The sequence below is a fragment of the Sardina pilchardus genome, chromosome 12 (assembly GCF_963854185.1).
Source record: "Sardina pilchardus chromosome 12, fSarPil1.1, whole genome shotgun sequence".
Taxonomy (NCBI): domain Eukaryota; kingdom Metazoa; phylum Chordata; class Actinopteri; order Clupeiformes; family Clupeidae; genus Sardina; species Sardina pilchardus.
Window position 1 is genome coordinate 24,259,563 of NC_085005.1, and position 18,938 is coordinate 24,278,500.

Genomic DNA, 18,938 nt, shown 5'->3' on the forward strand with positions numbered 1-18,938 from the left:
GCTCACAATATAAAGGAACTGACAGGGAGGAGGAGCGGGAAAGTTGCTAAGAAAGTTTCTCTCACTTTGGCAATCTCATTTTGTGGCTAAAAATTCAGCCTTTCTTCTTCACTTCTTCTGCTGACATTTCTCGTGACCCCCCTGGACATCAAACATGAAGGGCGCAAGGAGGGAAGAGAGGAGGGCGGAGAAGGGCAGAGAACAAGAGAAAGTGACGACCAAAACTGTGAAACAGACCCACGCAGCCCCATTGGTTGGGACTACCTTGGTGGCCCCCACCTGCGGATCTCCTGCTAACACCTATTCCGCCATCTTGAGCCGCAACGAAGCTGTGAAAGACGCCAAACGGCTAAAGAACTTCCTGGAGCTCAGAGACAAGTACGTCCAGAAGAAGGTGGTGTTTGAGGACCCCCTGTTCCCTGCTAACAACTCCTCACTATTCTACAGCTGCCCGCCTCCAATTAAAATTGTGTGGAAACGGCCATCAGTAAGTACAAAAAAGAAGAAAATAAAACACAGGGAAATATATTTACATTACGTTATGTTACCATTAGGTTATAACAATTTATAATAGATCTATTTTGGGAGCTTTTATTTATTGAGGAGATGAGCTGACGATGCCAGTGTTATTGCCAGTTTTTCCTGACTGGTTTATCAGATGTCATAACTACAAGGATCAAGTTAGAACCTAACGTGTAAGACAATGTCTCTGCAACACTGAAGATGAAATAAGAGCAGATTTTAGGGTGACTGACAAAAAACAAACTGAAAGATAAGCACTCAACATTGTGCTGTTCATCAGTTGTTCAAAATACCTACTTTTTTTCATAACACCATATTGCCAGTCATCAGCTTCTACAAGAATTCTCCATTCATGACATCACTTCCCATGGAAAGCTTATGCAAACATAAAAGATTCTGCAGCCTGTTTGTTGGGGCATAGCGCAGATTTGTCACATTCTCAAATCTCAGACAGCTGACTCTCAGCCCCGGACTGGAAACTGCAAACAGCGCTCGGCATGAACTAACAGCGGCTCCCCTGGAGTGCATTACAGAGCACACATTAGTCTGTTGCCAAAGGGTTGGATTTTATAGATCCTAACACAGGGCCCGCTAAAGCCTCCTCTTGTTTATAGACATATTGTTTTATGAGAGGATGCTTTTATGCCTTTGCAAAGGAGAATGTTATGAGAGAGAATGAAACGAGACACTATTCAGACCTCTCTGTACTTCTTGTTTGAAGGAAATAAGATCCACTGCTTGCAAGCTAAAAAAAAAAAAAAAACACTGAAAGAACAGTCTTTGGACTAAAAAGAAGCTTCATTAAAGTCCATGCCAGAGACACATTGGCCTTTAAGAAGTGCTAATATCTCTCTGATAATGATGAACTCCTGACCTGTACTTAGTGGCTAATTAGGCCTGTGAACCGGGCATCTTTCAGAGATAGCCCAGCTGCTCTGCAGCTTCACAGAGCCAAGGATCTGACACTGCCTCCCACGGTCCCCCCGGAGCAGTCCATGTGATGGGAATGAGGGCCAGCCCATGTGAGGTAAACGGGGGTGACTCAGTTCGACGGAATCGTTGAACTTAAGTATTGGCATTTGCCTGCCGAAACTGGAACAACGCGACAAAAAGTTCCACCTTCTGTACCATGCACCGTCTCGCTGCGCTGTCTCAATTATCTGAGTTTTAATTTCCTGATTGTTGTTATTTGTTACCACTGTCTGCATTGCACTGCTCTGCAATTGATTTGTCCAATGGACTGTACATTACATCCCTATTAAGACTTTGCAAATGAATATGATCTGCTCGTAATTTTTTGAAAATGAAAGATTTTGCTTTACTTGCACTATATTTTTCATGCCACCAAATTAAACCTATACCATGACTTGGGCTATATGCCTCTGTAGTTATTAATGGCTTAACCATCTGGGATGGAGGCTCCTTTTACAACAGTAGTGTTGCAGATAAGTCATGGAAACACCACCCCGAAATGTGATGACGGGATGAATGACAGAGAGACAGATATCTATACATGGTCAAATGCTGTGTCTTGGTGAAACGTGGTGATCATTTATTTTGGGGTTTACTATTACAAAGTACTTTGTCTTTGTATTTGGAAAAGTCAAACTCCCTTCACTCCCTTGTCTACAGCCCTATACTTGTTTTTATTTCTGGGACAAAAATGGTGAAGGAGGAGAGACTGATATTCATACTTGTGTCAAGCAGCTAGGCCAACGTGGTCCACCTGCTCTCTGTTGGCTGTGAATCTGATATGTGTCCAGTTCAAATGACCAATGTCAGTATTTCTTTACCAGATGGTCTCCGATTTTGTTTATGAAACACACCCTGCACATTAAACAAAACAACCCAGTGGGACTATTGAAACAATACAGTTTCAGGCACAATGTTATTCAATCATTTAATTTTAATCACTTCATAACTTCTGGGATAATTGCAACAGAATACAGCACAGAGGTTGTGCTCCCTAATAGGTTGACACAGTGGTAGTGTCATACCTGAACCTGACCATACTTGTGTTACTTGCAAGTCCGTGCGTCACTTTGGATAAAGTGTCTGCTAAATATCTGTCCCCTTTCCCTTAAAGTCTCGCGGAGCATATAGGGAGTCCTTTTGTAATCTCACTCTAGCTGTAACACAATTGCTCTCACTGCATGACCACAACATCAACAATCCTTGACCTACACACTGTTGTTTTGCATCAGTTCGGTCAGTAAATTAAGCCATCCTTTCACCATGAACTCATTATTTTTCTTTCAATAGAGCCAGGCTCATAGATATTGCTATTTTTTTCTCAAGTTGGGTACACTCTTAAAACTTATGTGTTGTCCCTATCTGAACCCAGAGATGTGTTTAAAATGTATAATTTATTTTCAATGCAAGTTTTGTTATTTTCAACACATATTATGGAACAAATAATAAAAGGGAAAAAACGTGTTGTCCGTATTTGGACACAGAGATGTGTTAAAAAAAAAAAAAAAAACAGTGGAAATAAAGAGGATAAGGACATTTCTGACATGTCCAAGATTGATAGGCAACTCTGTCCATATGAAGTCATGCCCTTGTAGTCTCAAGTTCATTGACCACCATAAATGGTACCTCATAAAGATTAATCTACTGGCCATGCAGGCCATGCAGGCCATGAAAGTAGCAGCTGTCAATGCTCTGGATTGTCCACATACACATCTTCATTATGCCTGTTCACTTCCAAATAAAAGCTGTGGTTATGAAAACACATACAGGTATATTGACTTCACAATCAGCTTTGAGAGAAACAGGAGTCAACATCTACATTATGTGACAGAATGATCTATTGCCATAATTGAGACACCCTTATATGCGTCAGTTTACAAGATCATACTATTAAGCACCCAAGCATAAAATCAAACCACAGAGTCTGAAAGGCATTGCTAGAGATGTGATATTGGTATGCTTGACCATATAAATCCGGCAGTATATCTCATCTCTGATTTACGAGTACCATTTCCACAGGGCTTAAGTATCACATCTGCAATAGGACCCATGCTGTGCTTTTACAGTCAGGGTTGTATACGTATCATCGTAGTATGCTGTTTACCCTCCGAATATACATTGTTTACATGACTGGGATGACTGGCTCGGCTGTTTCCTCACTGTCGACTGGAGGTGGGAATTCAGCTGGATTTCATCATATTTGGAAGAAAATCATGATTGGATCGTAACAATGATGAAAGTCTGAGCTGGATGTTCAGCTCTATAAATTACACTTGTCGGTCATTGGTCATAAAACTATATTATTATGACATAATGTTGCTATTTTTTTTATAACTATTGCCCCATCCAACATCCCCCTTCATTTCACTTCAATTCATCAACAGGCTGGTCAAGGGTGATGCCCTGTCCCATACAGCTGAGGTCTGCAAAATCAGAATCACATGCTGTCCAAATGCATATGGCCCTGGTCCAGCAGCAGCTCAGGTTTTATAGAATAGGGCAGCAATCCGCAAGTCATGTGTCAAATTCCACCCCAGCAGTGATAATGACTGATAACCTCATTGGGCAGAGAGGGTCAATCGGGAACGACACATCTGCCCAAACGATTCACTGTGCAATCGGCGCATCTATTTGGTCAGGTAATCCTTGGAAATTGTCACAAATTCACAATCAAATTCACATCTGATGCAGGCTACTGTGTGTCATAAATAACTGTTCATAGGAGATTCGTACCCACACAATGGTTAAGCTCTTCAGCATGTTGTGTGTGTGTCAGAGTGGGGGTCTAGAGAGGCTATAGATGGAAGATCTCCCCCAAGCCTGTCACCTGGCACATTATGGCCATTTTTTACAGCAAAAGTATATATTTCTAAATTTTCATTTTTATGAAAGAAAACCCTAAATTTGAGATGTGATTGGCAATACCCAATCAATAATATATATTGCATGAAGCTCACATCTGGCTCAGAGATCAGACTGTTTCAGATCACAGCTGTTTTTGTCTTTATGCATCAAACAGGAGATCTGTGAAAATCCCCAGTTCATCATTGGCGGAGCAGACCGAACTGACATCTGCCAAGGAGACCTTGGTAAGACAAATTCCACGATCAAGATTTAAGAGTGAACAAAAATGAAGATAGACCTTTAACTAGGCCTATATTATACTTTTACTGTTAAAGATCCAGTTTCAGTTACAGTAAATATTCGGTTTCTCTCTTTTGTTCTGATACACTGTTGATATAGGCTGGGGTTGTTTACGGTTCTGTCTGAGCCATTGTGTTTGTCTCTTAATTACTGAACCACATAAACACCTGAGTATATGAGTGCAAACACTGAACAGCCAGCTGTAGTGGAGCAATGCGCTGAATTTGACAAAACGTGTATTTGATTCGGATTGTGAACTGCACCTCTACTGTATATGGTTCTTGACACACTACAGAATTCATATAATTGATGGGTCAGAAAGAGACAGAGTGAAACCACAGTAACAACAGAAAGTGAGAGAGAGAGAGAGAGAGAGAGAGAGGACAGATGGATTCAAGGGGGCCAAGTGGGGGTGGTGTTTGATGGACAGGTCCACATGAACCTGAGAAGCTGGACTCAGACCAATCAGATTCCCCCGAAACCCCTCTTGAGGCGAGCAGGCGGCACACACAGCAAAGGACTTTGGAGTGAGTGACATGTTGGCTCCCCCACATGGATCAGTGGCCTGACCACTTTGCCAAATGGCAAAGCAGTGTGTGTGTGTGTGTGTGTGTGTGTGTGTGTGTGTGTGTGTGTGTGTGTGTGTGTGTGTGTGTGTGTGTGTGTGTGTGTGTGTGTGTGTGTGTGTGTGTGTGTGTTTGTGTGTGTGTGTGTGTGTGTGTGTGTGTGTGTGTGTGTGTGTGTGTGTGTTTCTGTTTGTGTGTGTGTGTGTGTGTGTGCGTGTGTGTGTGTGTGTGTGTGTGTGTGTGTGTGTGTGTGTGTTTGTTAGAGGAAGGGGTCAGTGTGTAGGCTAGCAGCAGCACCAGAGCAACTGTTGACGGACTGATCGTTCTCAGAACAGTTGGAACACACACCTGTCCGGGGGGATTCTGAAGCCTTCGTCCACAGATTGACTAACAACTTTATAGCAACTTTTAGGGGGAGCTGAATGGCCACAGTCACATCACATGGCGGAAGTGGCAAAAATCCAATGTTTTTTCTACTCTGCATGTGACACAGATCTTGTTTTTTCCTTCCTAATTAGTGTTGGTGCAAAGACCAGCTTTGTTCTGAATCGGCTTCCAAATTAGTGCATATCCTCTCAAAGAGCTCCCAAATCCTCACGCTGTTGGACCAGAATTCGTGTTCCACTCTGGTTTGTTTTTGTTTCAATGTGTCAGGTCATAGTACAGATGATGCTGTCAATGTAGCTAACATGAAATGAATGAACAAGTGTGTTCATGGTCACATAGTGTGCCTCGCTCATGATGAGTTTTGAAGCTGAAGCAATAATTTAGCTTGGCCGAGGATGTGAATACCCATCCATAACAATATGAATCCCTAACATCTTGTGTAATGAAATTAAAGTCTCAGACTCAAGTGCAGTTTGTTGTCTTTTATCAGCCAAAGCACTAAATCCACAATCCAAAGAAAATCCAACAAGAACAGGCCAATGTCTGTACACAGGAATTCCAAAAATCAGGCTGAACAATCCAAAACGTAATCCAAAGCGTACTCAAAGACAGGCAGGTGAATGGAAAACTGGGTATAACAAGTTGTAAATGTCTTTTTTTTTCACTATCGGAAAAGGCTTACCATAGTTCATACAAACAATACAATACCTCACATTCAGGCAACTGAAACAGGGTCTTTTCATAGGACAAACTTGCTAATTGGGGCAGCTGTGGTGTTTGGGGCAGCCGTGGTGTACTGGTTAGGGCTTCGGGCTTGTAACCGGAGGGTTGCCGATTCGATCCCCGACCAGTCCACCACGGCTGAAGTGTCCTTGAGCAAGGCACCTAACCCCTCACTGCTCCCCGAGCGCCGCTGGTTGGGCAGGCAGCTCACTGCTCTGGGTTGTGTCATTCACCATCTCACTGTGTGTTCACTGTGTGCTGTGTGTTCACTAATTTGGTTAAATTGGGTTAAATGCAGAGAACTGAATTTCCCTCACAGGATCAAAAAAGTATATATTCTATTCTATTCTATTCTAATTAGAAGTCAGTCACAGGTCCATGGTAAAATGTGGAGTGCCAAATAAATAAATAAAATAAACTTTTTCTGTTGAAGGTAAAGTAAATCATTATTAAAGCATTAACCTTCCTGCCACAGGTGACTGCTGGCTTCTTGCAGCCATTGCTTGCTTGACGCTGAATGAAAAACTGCTGTATAAGGTCATCCCACCAGACCAGAGCTTTACCAAAAACTATGCTGGGATCTTCCACTTCCAGGTATCAAAACTTTACATAACATCGCACACTGTCTGAATCTTTGAAAATTCTGAAACTATGAAAATCTTTAATTGCTTGGGGGGGGGGGGGGGGGGGTATTCTCCCCTTAGTGAGTGGTAGTAATTGTTTGGTGTGTGTAATGTACAACAGTTCTGGCGTTATGGGGAATGGGTTGACGTCGTGGTGGACGACCGCATCCCAACGTGCAACAACCAGCTGGTCTTCACAAGTTCTGGGAAGAAGAATGAGTTCTGGAGCGCTCTCCTGGAGAAGGCGTATGCCAAGTGAGTGAACTCAGTGTTATTTATGGGCTTTTTCTTCACACAATATACTGTAGATATTGGCCAGGTTTCCCAGATTCGTTAAGAAGCTCTTAAGTGCTGAGAACTTCTTAGGAGCATTCTTAGAACATTCTTAGAGCGCTCCTAAGAAGTTCTTAGCACTTAAGAGCTAAGAGAATCTGGGAAACCCGCATTTCACATTCTGTTTTTTTTTTTGAGTGGATCTTCATGAAGTTCAAGGTTTTCATTCTGGGCCTTGATGGTCCTGTAAAAGGAATTTGAATCTTCATTTTCCCATCCTCATCACACACAGAAGAATCTGTCTTCGCTTGTACTAGCTACCTACAGAAATTAAATCTGCCCCAACTACAGCTTCTTTTAAAAAGAAACTAAAACTCTTTTCTATTATTGCTTTTAATTAACCTTGTGTCATTCCTATTTTATTCTTGTTTTATTCTTGTTTTTATTTAATTTGGTTTTATTTACATGATTTTACAATTTGTTTCTTTTATCTTTTTTATTTATATATTTTAATTACCGGCAGTCTAAAGCACTTTGAATGACCATTGTGTATGATACTGTGCTATTCAAATAAAGTTGACTTTGACTTTGACTTTGACATCCGTTCCCAGGCTCCACGGCTCCTATGAGGCTCTGAAGGGAGGTAATGCTCTGGAGGCCATGGAGGACTTCACCGGAGGCGTAACGGAGTTCTTCGAGGTCCAGGAGGCGCCCAAGGAGTTGTTCACAATCATGAGGAAGGCCCTGGAAAGAGGATCCCTCATGGGATGCTCCATAGATGTAAGTTGCGTTACTGTGCGTTCAGACCAAGAGCGACTTGAGCTTCCAAAATCGCTCTGGACGCCCTGTAAAGGACGCCGTGGGAAGCTTGGATGCTTTGGCCGCTCCTGGCCGCTCTGACGTAGTAGCATTCTATGTTCGTTGCTGGTCGTTTGGTCGCTGAACCGCGTCATAGCTCATTACCATAAAGTTAAACCACTTTCAACTTTCTCTAGTCGCTCAAGACGCCCAAAACGCGACGCCAACTGATTGGTCGCTGCTGGCAGCTGAGAGAAGCCGGCTTCCATTGAAAATGAATGACATCCGGAATCTTTGGAAGCTCAAGTCGCCGGCGGTGTGAATGCACAGTTAGAACTCTCTGGAGATGACTGTGTGCCAGCTCTGTGCACTGTGATACTAAGACATACTCCCAGATCAGATGTATTATCTTGGTAAACTACAATTATCTTACCATTCTGCAGTGATTCGGATTGATTTTAAACCCTTGCAAGACATACCCTGAATGATATCAGTGAATTGTCCATTTTTAGCCATTTTTACTTTACCTTATATTTTCCTCTTCCCTGCCACGTGTGTTTACCTTGACTATTCTCAGCAAGTCGTCGCAAGAGAACAGACGTGCAAAACCTCCAGTGGCTTAGTGAAAGGACATGCCTACTCCATCACCGCTGTTGAAGAGGTGAGCCATTTGTGTGGCTGATTTACGTAATTCCCCAGCACTTCTTTGTTTAGATTTCATAAAGCCATGTCTGGGCTCCTCAGGGGCCCCAGAAGGTCTTGAAGGACACCCGGATTCGTCTGGTGCGCCTGCGTGACCCCTGGGGCATGGATGCCTCCCCGACGTGCATGTCCAAGGACTGGACAACCCTCGCCCAGTCCGACCAGGACAAGAAGAGGCTGGAGCCGATTGAGGAGGGCGAGTTTTGGTACGGAGAGACCCGCTCCTGTCTGTAAACAAACAGTACAGAAGACCAGGCCAGGGTCTGATTTGCACGTGCCCTCTTTGTGCTCTTTGGTGTTTGAGACATGTCAAATTAACCTTCTTGGTTTCAAATTAGCCTACTTGACCAAGCACCCTCAGTCATAGACCTCTTCCACATTTTGTATCAGTTTTAATTGGTTTACCTTACCTCTCTCTCTCACTGCCTCCCTTCTCTCTCTCCCCCCTGCCGTTTAGGATGTCTTTCCAGAACTTCCAGAAGCATTTCACCAAGCTGGAGATCTGTAATCTGACCCCTGACACCCTTCAGGATGACAGCACCAGCAACTGGAAGGTGACTGTCAACGAGGGCCGTTGGGTAAAGGGCTGTTCGGCTGGGGGTTGCCGGAACTACCCAGGTGAGATCCAGCACACGTGCAGCCTGTTCTATTTCTGGACATTTATGTAACTTAATAAGGCAATTGATACTCTACTTAAGGGTGACCAGACGTCCCTGGTTTCAGGGGACAGTCCCCGTTTTTGGTTGCCTGTCCCCAGGAAAATACAGGAAAACTACCTTTGTCCCCGTTTTTTGAAGATAAAACTTACATGTATTTCAATCAGATTGATAGTCAAACTGTAAATGTCCCTCTTTTTTTCTTCTTTTGGATTATATGTCCCAGGTTTTGGTCTTGGACATCTGGTCACCTTACTCTACTTCTACTTGCAAATGCAACACGAACGATAGCTGTATTTCATGCACAAGAACTTTGCTTGTTGACCCATTTGTCCCTTCGCCCACTTAGGGACCATATAGCATGAGTGTAGTATTGCATTTGGTAGTATTGCACTGTGTTGAACAGAACCTTGGACTCGTGTTTTAGTTGGACAAACTGTTGGTTTTTGACAGACACATTTTGGACGAATCCTCAGTACCGCATCTGTCTCCTGGAGGAGGACGACAACCCGGATGATGAGGAGAGGGGTTGCACTGTTGTCATAGCCCTCATGCAGAAGGGCCGGCGGAAAGCGCGCCACCTAGGGGCGGTCCTCCACACCGTCGGCTTCTTCGTCTACGAGGTGCCTACTTCTTATAAACAGAGCTCACAGGGGGCCACCCCACGCATATCCCACATTCCCGACCTGGCTCATTCAATCTAGGGCCCTAATCTTCGCCCACTATAGAGATTGAGAACATTACGTATAACGCAAAGCATTTTGGGAATTCGCGGCACAAAACTTAAGTAGTTCCTTGCGGGAACAACGCAGTGCAGTGGTCGAAATGCCGTTTACCTGCTGTGTTATAAAATTCAATAGAGTGGCACGAAGCTTATCTTTTATCAAGGGCCCTCACTCTCCACCACAAACTGGAGTGTGGTGACTGTTCATCACCCAGGTGGGTGCTACATAACAGTGGTGGCTAGTGAGGTCCCCCCTCACAAAATGACTTGAGTTCCTTGTTAAAGAGCTATGTAAATGCAAGTTGTTGTTGTTGTTGTTGACATTAAATGAGCATACAACTCAATCAATCAGCATAGTCATAAGTGAGATGAACTTTTCATTGTTGTTCACGACTCATTTTACTCTAAATTATCTTACTGAAGTGATCTTATTGATGTGTCATATTGTTGATTTTGTCCTTTTCTCATTTCTTTCTTCAGGTTCCAAAGGAGGTAAGCCTACAGTACATGCTGGGGTCCTAATTGGGCTGTCCCTGCGGATACCTGTCTCCTTTGTGCCACACTTCTGCACTGCAGTTTTCCCAACTCCAATCTTTTTTTAACTCCAGGGTGTTAGTACATGTTAGTACATGTTAGTAACAGGTAGTTCAGTATGTTGCAATTTTTTATGCATTTCAAGTCAATGAAACGTGTCATTGTTGTTACACAATTTGTAATCAAAATGAACTGAATAGATTGGTTTGGCAGAAATAGCTCAGCAGGGTCATGTCTGTGGTGCTGCTGTTGTTTACCTCTGATCCAGCATCACGGCTGTAACAAGCCTCTGCCCAAGGACTTCTTCCTGTACACCAGCTCGGTGGCTAAGAGCAAGTCCTATGTCAACCTCCGGGAGGTGACTGAGCGTGTGCGGCTGATGCCAGGCGAGTACGTCATTGTGCCATCGACCTTTGACCCTCACAAGGAGAGCGAGTTCATTTTGAGGATCTTCACAGAAAAGAAGAGCACATCAGAGTGAGCTATGGGGATGGGAAATGATTATGTTTTATCTATAAATATTATACAAATATGAATGATTATATTATTAACATAACACTATGAATTCATTGGGTTGATCCCACCAAGAGTATAGTTTTGTGAATTCGTTAGGAATGGGCCGATGGCGGTCTCTGATCTCTGTGTTCACTGACCACTGATCTCTGTTCTTCTCCAGGGTGATTGAGGGAGAGATTGAGGCTGATGAACCCGAGGTACGGTACACCACCTGACATGATTCTGCTTATGTGTCCTTCCCACAGTTATACCGTAATTTCCCAACTATAAGCCGCGGCTTAAACATTGATCTTACAAAATGTCTTCAGCTGTGAGTGAGGTTAATACACGGGGGCAATTAATATGGTATTGATATGGTTTTGTTTCTTTTAACTTGCATTAAACATATACAATGCAGCTAATAATACACAGGAAATTACTGTAGGTCAACACTTTTATGGATAAGATACAGTTTCCAAGACATTGTCTTAAAGTAACACTAATTTTGGAAACATAATGTTTCCAAAATCATTTCAGCGGTTCATCAACTTGTAACAGGGTGAAGGGCACTTCTGCATTCACTTCGCGGTCCTCATATCGGCTATAACCGCACTATGTACTGTAACTTCACCAGATCGGGTAGCGTACCTGTAGTTCGATTAAATGAGACCTAAGAAACTACAAATTTGACTTGCTTTGATGTCGCAATACATCATACTTTCATAAAATCATGCAACATGCCTTGTCTGTGGACTTCGTTATTTGGTGGATAAACAAATAGCATGCGTGCAACAGAGGAAAAGTGCTTTAGTGTTGCTTTAAGTTATTACTTACTTTAGTGAGTTGAGTGTTGCTGGCATGCCAATGAAAGACTTACTTACATGCACAGTAATGAATTGAAGTGTTAATGCATTTCAAGTTTTGACAGACATTGAGACAGTCTGCCTCATTAATTCACATCATAACTTTTACTGCTGTTGAAATAGATATAGTTCTAAGATGAAGTTATTGACTTTGTGCCAATATTTATTTGCAGGAAGACATAAAGAAGAAGCTGAAGGTAAAAAAAAAAACAAGTTGAACTGAGATAATTGTACTTTGGAGTCAGGCACAGGCATTTGTGCTACTTAATTATAGAATATTGGATTTGAAATGTTGGAGATGTGATACAGTGAAGATGTTGTTTTCCTCTGTAGTCTTATTTTCTTGTTTGGAAAACGTAATGCTTTATGGATTGACTCACTTTATGTGTAAACATATGAAAGGTTTAGGTGTAAACAAGATGCACAAATGTGCAAAAATCATGTTCTGCTTTTTTAATCATCAATTCCAGGTAGTTTATATCAAACTGCAGTTATATTAGGCTATATAAAAATCAGCACAACCCAACAACAGTGTGACTGATGTTACATTTCAAAATAATTCTATAAATATATTAATTATGATTAATTATATGAATATATTTCTATTTTGGCATCTGTTTTGGTTTAGCATCTGAACCTGCAATTGTGCATGAGTGGGGTTTATTTATGACTAGGAGATGCAGTCCACTAATTCACAGCTTGTATAGTGAAATGGAATATTCTTCTTGCAGCCAGGACTTCACTTAGCCCAGAGTTGCTTAACTGGCCTGGCCTTGGGACCCTCAATCTCCCATGGTCATTAAGTCACGACTCATATTTTAGCGTTCAAGCCAACAGTGAGGTATGTGATAAGACTTGCAAAGTGTCTGTAGGCCAACATGCTGATGTTAGGCACATTTGCAAAGTCCTCAACTCCTGTGTCACCTCTCAACGTGCTTGACAGGTTTGTCTTTGACAGTAGGGTGCTTTGTTTCCATGAGGTGTTTCAGTTTTGATAGTGTCATGCTCTCACGTACCAGCAATGCACTGCATACCACACATCGGGGTTTCTACCCCTTTTTGTCCTCTATTCAGTGACGTTTTGCCATATTAACAAAATTATGTCCAACATGACCTGTTACATAAACATTGTCTGTCTATGGCAATAACTGACATACGAATAAAGTCTATCAAAATAAAGGTCCGACATTAGATCTAATAGGGTAGCATTTTAAAATGGGTGATTCTTTTTCTTTTGATATCATAGTAAGCAACTATGCTTTTGGGAAACGGACCCCAGAATGGTTCCACGACCTACTTTTGGGGTCCTGCTTACCGGTTAAGAAACATTGATCTATCCTATATCCATATCACTATACACAAGCTGTGTGAAAGTGGTGTATCCCTTGGCCATAAATAGACCCCACTCATGCACAATTACTGCAAAGACCATTAAAAGGTCAAATTATCTCTTGTGGGACTTGATAGCAGCTGAGGTCAGCTGAGAGTAATGCAGGATTTGTCAGCGCCATCCAGTGGTTGTAGAGGGGCACTTCATGGCGCATCATGGCACAATGATAAATGTGTTAAGTTGTGAACTTCTACACTAATGCACTATTATTCTAGAGGTCAAACTTCAGTGGAACTGCTGGAGGCTCTCTCTGTCTGTCGGTTTTTTTGCTCATACCACCACCATGGTCATTTTTCATGTCTTCCATTGTATCTAAGTCTTTCATTCATCCAACAGACAGAAACAGACAAGAAAAACAAAGTCAAGGTAGTCGCATGCTGCAATGTGGTGCCATGGATAACCATATGCGTCACAGCATGCTAATGTTTTAAACACGCTTGTGGTTTACTGCCAGTAAACTGCTATGTATCATGTTGTCTTGTTATAAAATAGGAAGAAATCCATGTTGTCCAATGTAGAATGGTTTTGATCATCCAGCTTTACCAGCTTTTAAGAGTGAAACAAGCAAATCACTGTAATCAGTCTGTTATTACAGTGTGTCAACCATGATGCTGAGAAGGGCAGTGGTTGTTTTTGTCCAGCTTCTGCTTATTGTACTGTATGCACTCCCTGCTATACTGTACCTGCCCCTCCCTTCTCAAATCCACCCTGTCTCATCCACTGTTGCTCTGTCCTGTGACTGTCATGCTGCCATTTCATGTCTTTTTTATCTGTACTGTACGTTCATTCATCCTTTTATGTGAATTTCATTTATCCATCGTTTTCATCGTGCGTTTCTTGTCCTTCCTTCCTCGTGTAGCCAGGCATACCTGAGGAGGAGGAAGAGACTGAGGAGCAAAGGCAATTCAGACTCATTTACCAACAGATTGCTGGCGAGGTAAACTTTCTGTGTGTGTGTGTGTGTGTGTGTGTGTGTGTGTGTGTGTGTGTGTATGCATGCATGCATGTGTTTGTGTGGATATGGTTCAATAGATAGTCTTTCACAAGAGATCAAAAGCTCACATTAATACACATCCCTTCAATTGTCACGCTTTCAAGATGGTATCTCTAACATTTAACCACACAAATGCATAACATGTATCACATAGCTCACAGTAGTTACTCCATGACATGCTTCTCATACTTTGTGTGTTGACATGCTGTGTGCTGTTGTGTCCATATTTACAAAACTGCTCCTGCTGGTTACAACAACCCCAGCTGAGCAGCTGTCAGTCCCTGTAGGATGTTTTATAGTTCAGCAGGTTAGCAATGACTATGAAGTATTTAATGTATGTCCCCCTGTTAATGTAATTTGAATTGGTCAGATATGTTTATCCTATCTCTCTCTCTCTCTCTCTCTCTCTCTCATTCCCTCTGTCTCGGCCTCTCTGAAGGACATGGAGATTTGTGCCAATGAGCTCAAAGGTGTCTTGAACAGGGTGGTGGCTAGACGTGAGTAACCTGTCCTGTACTTGCCACACTTAGCCTGAGTTTCACCTGAGCTATGAAAGGGTGAAGTACAGCTATAAACCTTTCTTAATGTAGTACCAACATGCTCATTATGTTCTATTCCACTTCCTTTATCTTGCAGACGCTGAGCTGAAGACGGCACAGTTTACCTTGGAAAGCTGTAGGAGCATGATCGCACTGATGGATGTATCCTTATTCCTTTCCAATAAAACCACACTCGTTTGCTTCTAGTGGGACTTAATAATATTATCAGTAGTCGAGTTGTTAAAAAATGGCAGGGGGTATGGTGGATTTCCAAATGCTCATCTCTTGTGGGGGGTATGGGGGTCCTCCCCCAGAAAATTTAGAATTTCTAAGATGATATTTCCACATTCATTGAAAAAATTACAGAGGATGGGGAGGGGGATGGCCGTTTCAGAGGGGGGATGATTTTGACCATATCAATTCCAAAGGGGGATGCCATCCCCCCTCATCCCCCCTCAACTTGGCTACTGAATATTATTAACAAACGAACACCATCATCAGTGTGTTGAGAGCCACCAAAGAGACTGTGGTTACAGGTGGGCCCAGTGACATCACTTGATCCATTGAGGTATGATCAAGTGATCAATCAATAAAATTGTCAAAAAAAGAAAAGAAAAGAAGATATCACCATAGTAGAACCACACAAGATGGGATCAAATATCCACCAGGAAACCAATAAGATATGTAAACATGCATCAGGTATTTAGGAATGAACTGAAATAGAAAGAAATAATGATCTGAGGAAGCTCTGAGTGATCAATCAACTCTGACGGTAGTGCCTCCTATTGTATCCATCCTATTATGAATGGTATTTAGAGCTGTGGTGTGTGCAATTTAAGGCAAGTGTTTGTCCTCCTTAACGGTTTTTCCAGACAGACGGAAGTGGCAAACTCAACTTTCAGGAGTTCAAACACCTGTGGAACAAGATCAAAGATTGGCGGGTAGCCCACAAAGAGCCTTGCTCTATATTACCTCATTCAAGCATATGACAAATATATTAGATGGCGAATTGCTTTTGAGTGTGGACTCCCCCTCAGTTAAAAAATCATCCCCATGTAGCTGTAAACAAACAAACAAACAAACAAACAAAAATAAGTAGCGTCTGAGTGAGATTCAGGGGAGGTCCATGCCCTGTATTGGTTTTTCTTTTTTTTTTAACAGGTGATCTTCAAACGCTACGATCTGGATAACTCTGGTACCATCAAGAGCTTTGAGATGAGGAATGCTGTGGAGGATGCAGGTCAGGCCCATTCAAACGGGACTCTTTTCTTTCTTTCTTTTTCTTTTGAACACTACATGTTGTGAACTTGCTCCAACAACATCTTGTTGTTTTATCTAGACATATTATGTGTATGCAACCTGTATTAAATTATCTCAAACGTTGATTATGACGAAATTGTTCCAGAAAACAACTCCAGAAAGAAATAAAAACCAAAATTAAATTCCAATGCAATAAATGCAGAAATAGAACGTAGATGTTGAACGTTTGTACTTCTCGCTCCACTCTATGAAAGCTTGATTCTTGTTCCCTCCTCCTATCTGTTGTTCCCCTAGGCTTCCACCTCAATAACCAGCTCTATAACATCATAACAATGCGTTATGCTGATGAGAACATGGAGCTGGACTTTGACAGTTACATCTGCTGTCTGGTTCGGCTTGAGGGGATGTTTCGTAAGTAGATTGTCCGCTGTCCTCAGATTTCTTACAGAATAGGAGAATGCTAGCCTGGAAAGTCCAGACCCTGGTAATCTTTCAGATTAAGGGTCTGGCCCCGAATAATGTAATGGCCCAACTCGAGGGGCGGCACCAAGCATGCATTTGAAAATCTCACAGCACGCAACTAGTGTTTACTGACTTTGAACGTTGCAGCGCTGTCGTCATCAGTTTAGCTCGCCTCTGGCCTGCCTATATCAGACACACCGATGTGATTGGTTTCCCCGATGCCCGGGGGTAAAAGTAACATGCATCATTGCTCATTGCCAGAGTATCTTGCAGACAGAATTCAAATTGTGCTCTCACGCGAACTCGGATTTCCAGGGTAGGAGAATGCAGTTGTATAGAGAAATATACTGTAAGTGGTAAAGTCATTCAAATTAACCATTACTAGAAAAGTCCAAAGTATAAAAAGTATATGTATAGTAAATATGGTTTTGTTTCTCATATTTTGTGTTATTATGGCATAAACTTGTTTTTTTGCCTCCATAGGGGCATTTAAGGCCTTTGATAAAGATGGCGAGGGCATGATCAAGCTCAGTGTTCTTGAGGTAAGACAGTTGAATGGTCTTGTGGTAGTTTGCTATAACACAGTCTTTATGCATTCTTTCACATTTGTAATTTAACTTTTTAAACTTCTCTCCCCTCCCCCCATTACACGCACACACACACACACACACACACACACACACACACACACACACACACACACACACACACACACACTTATTAACTTATATCACAAGTGGCTCCAACTGACAATGTATGCCTAGGCCAAGAGGAGTAACTCTACATGGTGCTTTTTCACTAATGGTGCTAAATGGTCACTAAAGAACTGGACGTCCCTTCTAACCTCAAACATGACCAAGATGGATGTGAGTAAGACCCAGTTGGGTCCCTGTCATTGGATATTTGCACAGCGCCATCACAGGAAGGAGACACATCCAGGTGCCCTCTGGTCATGTGTCTGTCATGTATGAAGCCACTTGAAGCAAGGACTGGATGTTTTTTAAAAAGATAACTTGTGGTTACTACGACAGCCCTCAAGCTGCTGTATCTACTGTATGTGTCAATCAATCTTGTTCAAACCTCCGACATGGTCTGTTGACTTGAAAATAGGTTGATGATTAGAGATGGTATAATGTTGTACGCCTTTCATTATACACCTTCTATTTTTAACTTTGCTATGTGGTAAAGTTCGCTTAAAATTAATTATGTAAATAGATCCTCAACTGACCTTATTACAGCCGTAATAAGGAGGTGCACCAAGTCGAGGACAGAAAGGCTGTGGTGAAATATCTCCTGTCCTGAACACCAGAGGGCGCTATAGCAATATGATTGGATTTCTATTTTGATTAAGGTTCAAACATGTACCTGTAGCACATACCCATATCAGGTTGCCTCAATTTGCCCAGTCAGTCCATTATTTTGGATTCACCAACTCAGGAACATAACAGATTTGCATCCAAAAGGATATCTTTATTACGAAGATAACAATAATTTGGTTCAGTTTTGAGTTAGAATGCAATACCTGTCAATGTAATCAAGAAATGCTGTGAAACAACAAAATGAAACTGTCAGTGCCTACTGCTCGAGAACCTACCTCGAGTCCCAAGGGGGCTAATCTGATGAGGCACTTTTAAGGCTGTATACTTTTAAGTCCTTATTTAGAGGATACGAGACAAATGTGCTAGAATTCATGTAGAGTCTTTTGCCAATTTATTTCATCATAAAGTTGAAAAATTACACATTTTCAAACATTGACAAAATTGTTTGCAATTATTTTGTCAGAATCATACATTTTATATGACTTTAAATGAAACTTAAAGCTGGAAGTGTTGTTGTCTGATGTTAAATGATCTTTTCAACTTGTTGACTTGTTGTGAATCCTAAGGTCTGCATAACTCAGGGAAAACATCTCTCTTCATCTCTCAGATTAATCAAAATATGAAGGAAATCCATTATTTCGATTCTGTCATAGATTAGTCAGGAAAGGGTAGCCAGTGACATATCTGATAACTTTGCTCCATCAGTGTGCGAATCTTGAGAAAATGTAATTCCTGTGTAGATGTTGATGTGTCTGAACTTATACTCTGGAGCATTTGACAATTTTACTGACTTGTTTCAGCTTTGTTGATGTTGCTGATGTTACAATTTAGCTTCTTATTCATGGTAATGTGATATAAGGTCAATATTTTCATTTCCACTGGAAAGTAGCCAGTAAGTAAGCATTGTCTTCTGTTTCAGTTGTTTACATCTTGAACATTAAATGAAAAAACTAGCGCTGTCACCTCTCTTCTAATCCAGCTTGCAGTCCATC

The 18,938-nt window shown here is 41.9% G+C and overlaps 1 protein-coding gene across 1 annotated transcript; it reads left to right on the top strand.

Moving 5' to 3' along the window:
• Nucleotides 1-43: 43 nt before the first annotated feature.
• Nucleotides 44-18,286, top strand: capn3b (calpain 3b). Its single transcript, XM_062550200.1, has 20 exons — nt 44-487; nt 4,514-4,583; nt 6,790-6,908; nt 7,059-7,192; nt 7,822-7,990; nt 8,586-8,669; nt 8,753-8,916; nt 9,168-9,328; nt 9,820-10,022; nt 10,911-11,101; nt 11,301-11,337; nt 12,156-12,179; nt 14,232-14,309; nt 14,806-14,863; nt 15,003-15,067; nt 15,778-15,846; nt 16,067-16,145; nt 16,460-16,576; nt 17,111-17,169; nt 17,365-18,286. The coding sequence occupies exons 1-20, from the start codon at nt 155-157 to the stop codon at nt 17,389-17,391; spliced, it is 2,241 nt and encodes a 746-aa protein (XP_062406184.1). The 5' UTR covers nt 44-154; the 3' UTR covers nt 17,392-18,286.
• Nucleotides 18,287-18,938: the final 652 nt, after the last annotated feature.

Excerpts from the sequence above, each read along its gene's own strand:
- capn3b (XM_062550200.1), top strand. The coding sequence starts at position 155 with ATGAAGGGCGCAAGGAGGGAAGAGAGGAGGGCGGAGAAGGGCAGAGAA. Across the intron at positions 8,670-8,752 it reads CCATCACCGCTGTTGAAGAG|GGGCCCCAGAAGGTCTTGAA; the intron begins GTGAGCCATTTG and ends TGGGCTCCTCAG. Across the intron at positions 15,847-16,066 it reads ACAAGATCAAAGATTGGCGG|GTGATCTTCAAACGCTACGA; the intron begins GTAGCCCACAAA and ends TTTTTTTAACAG.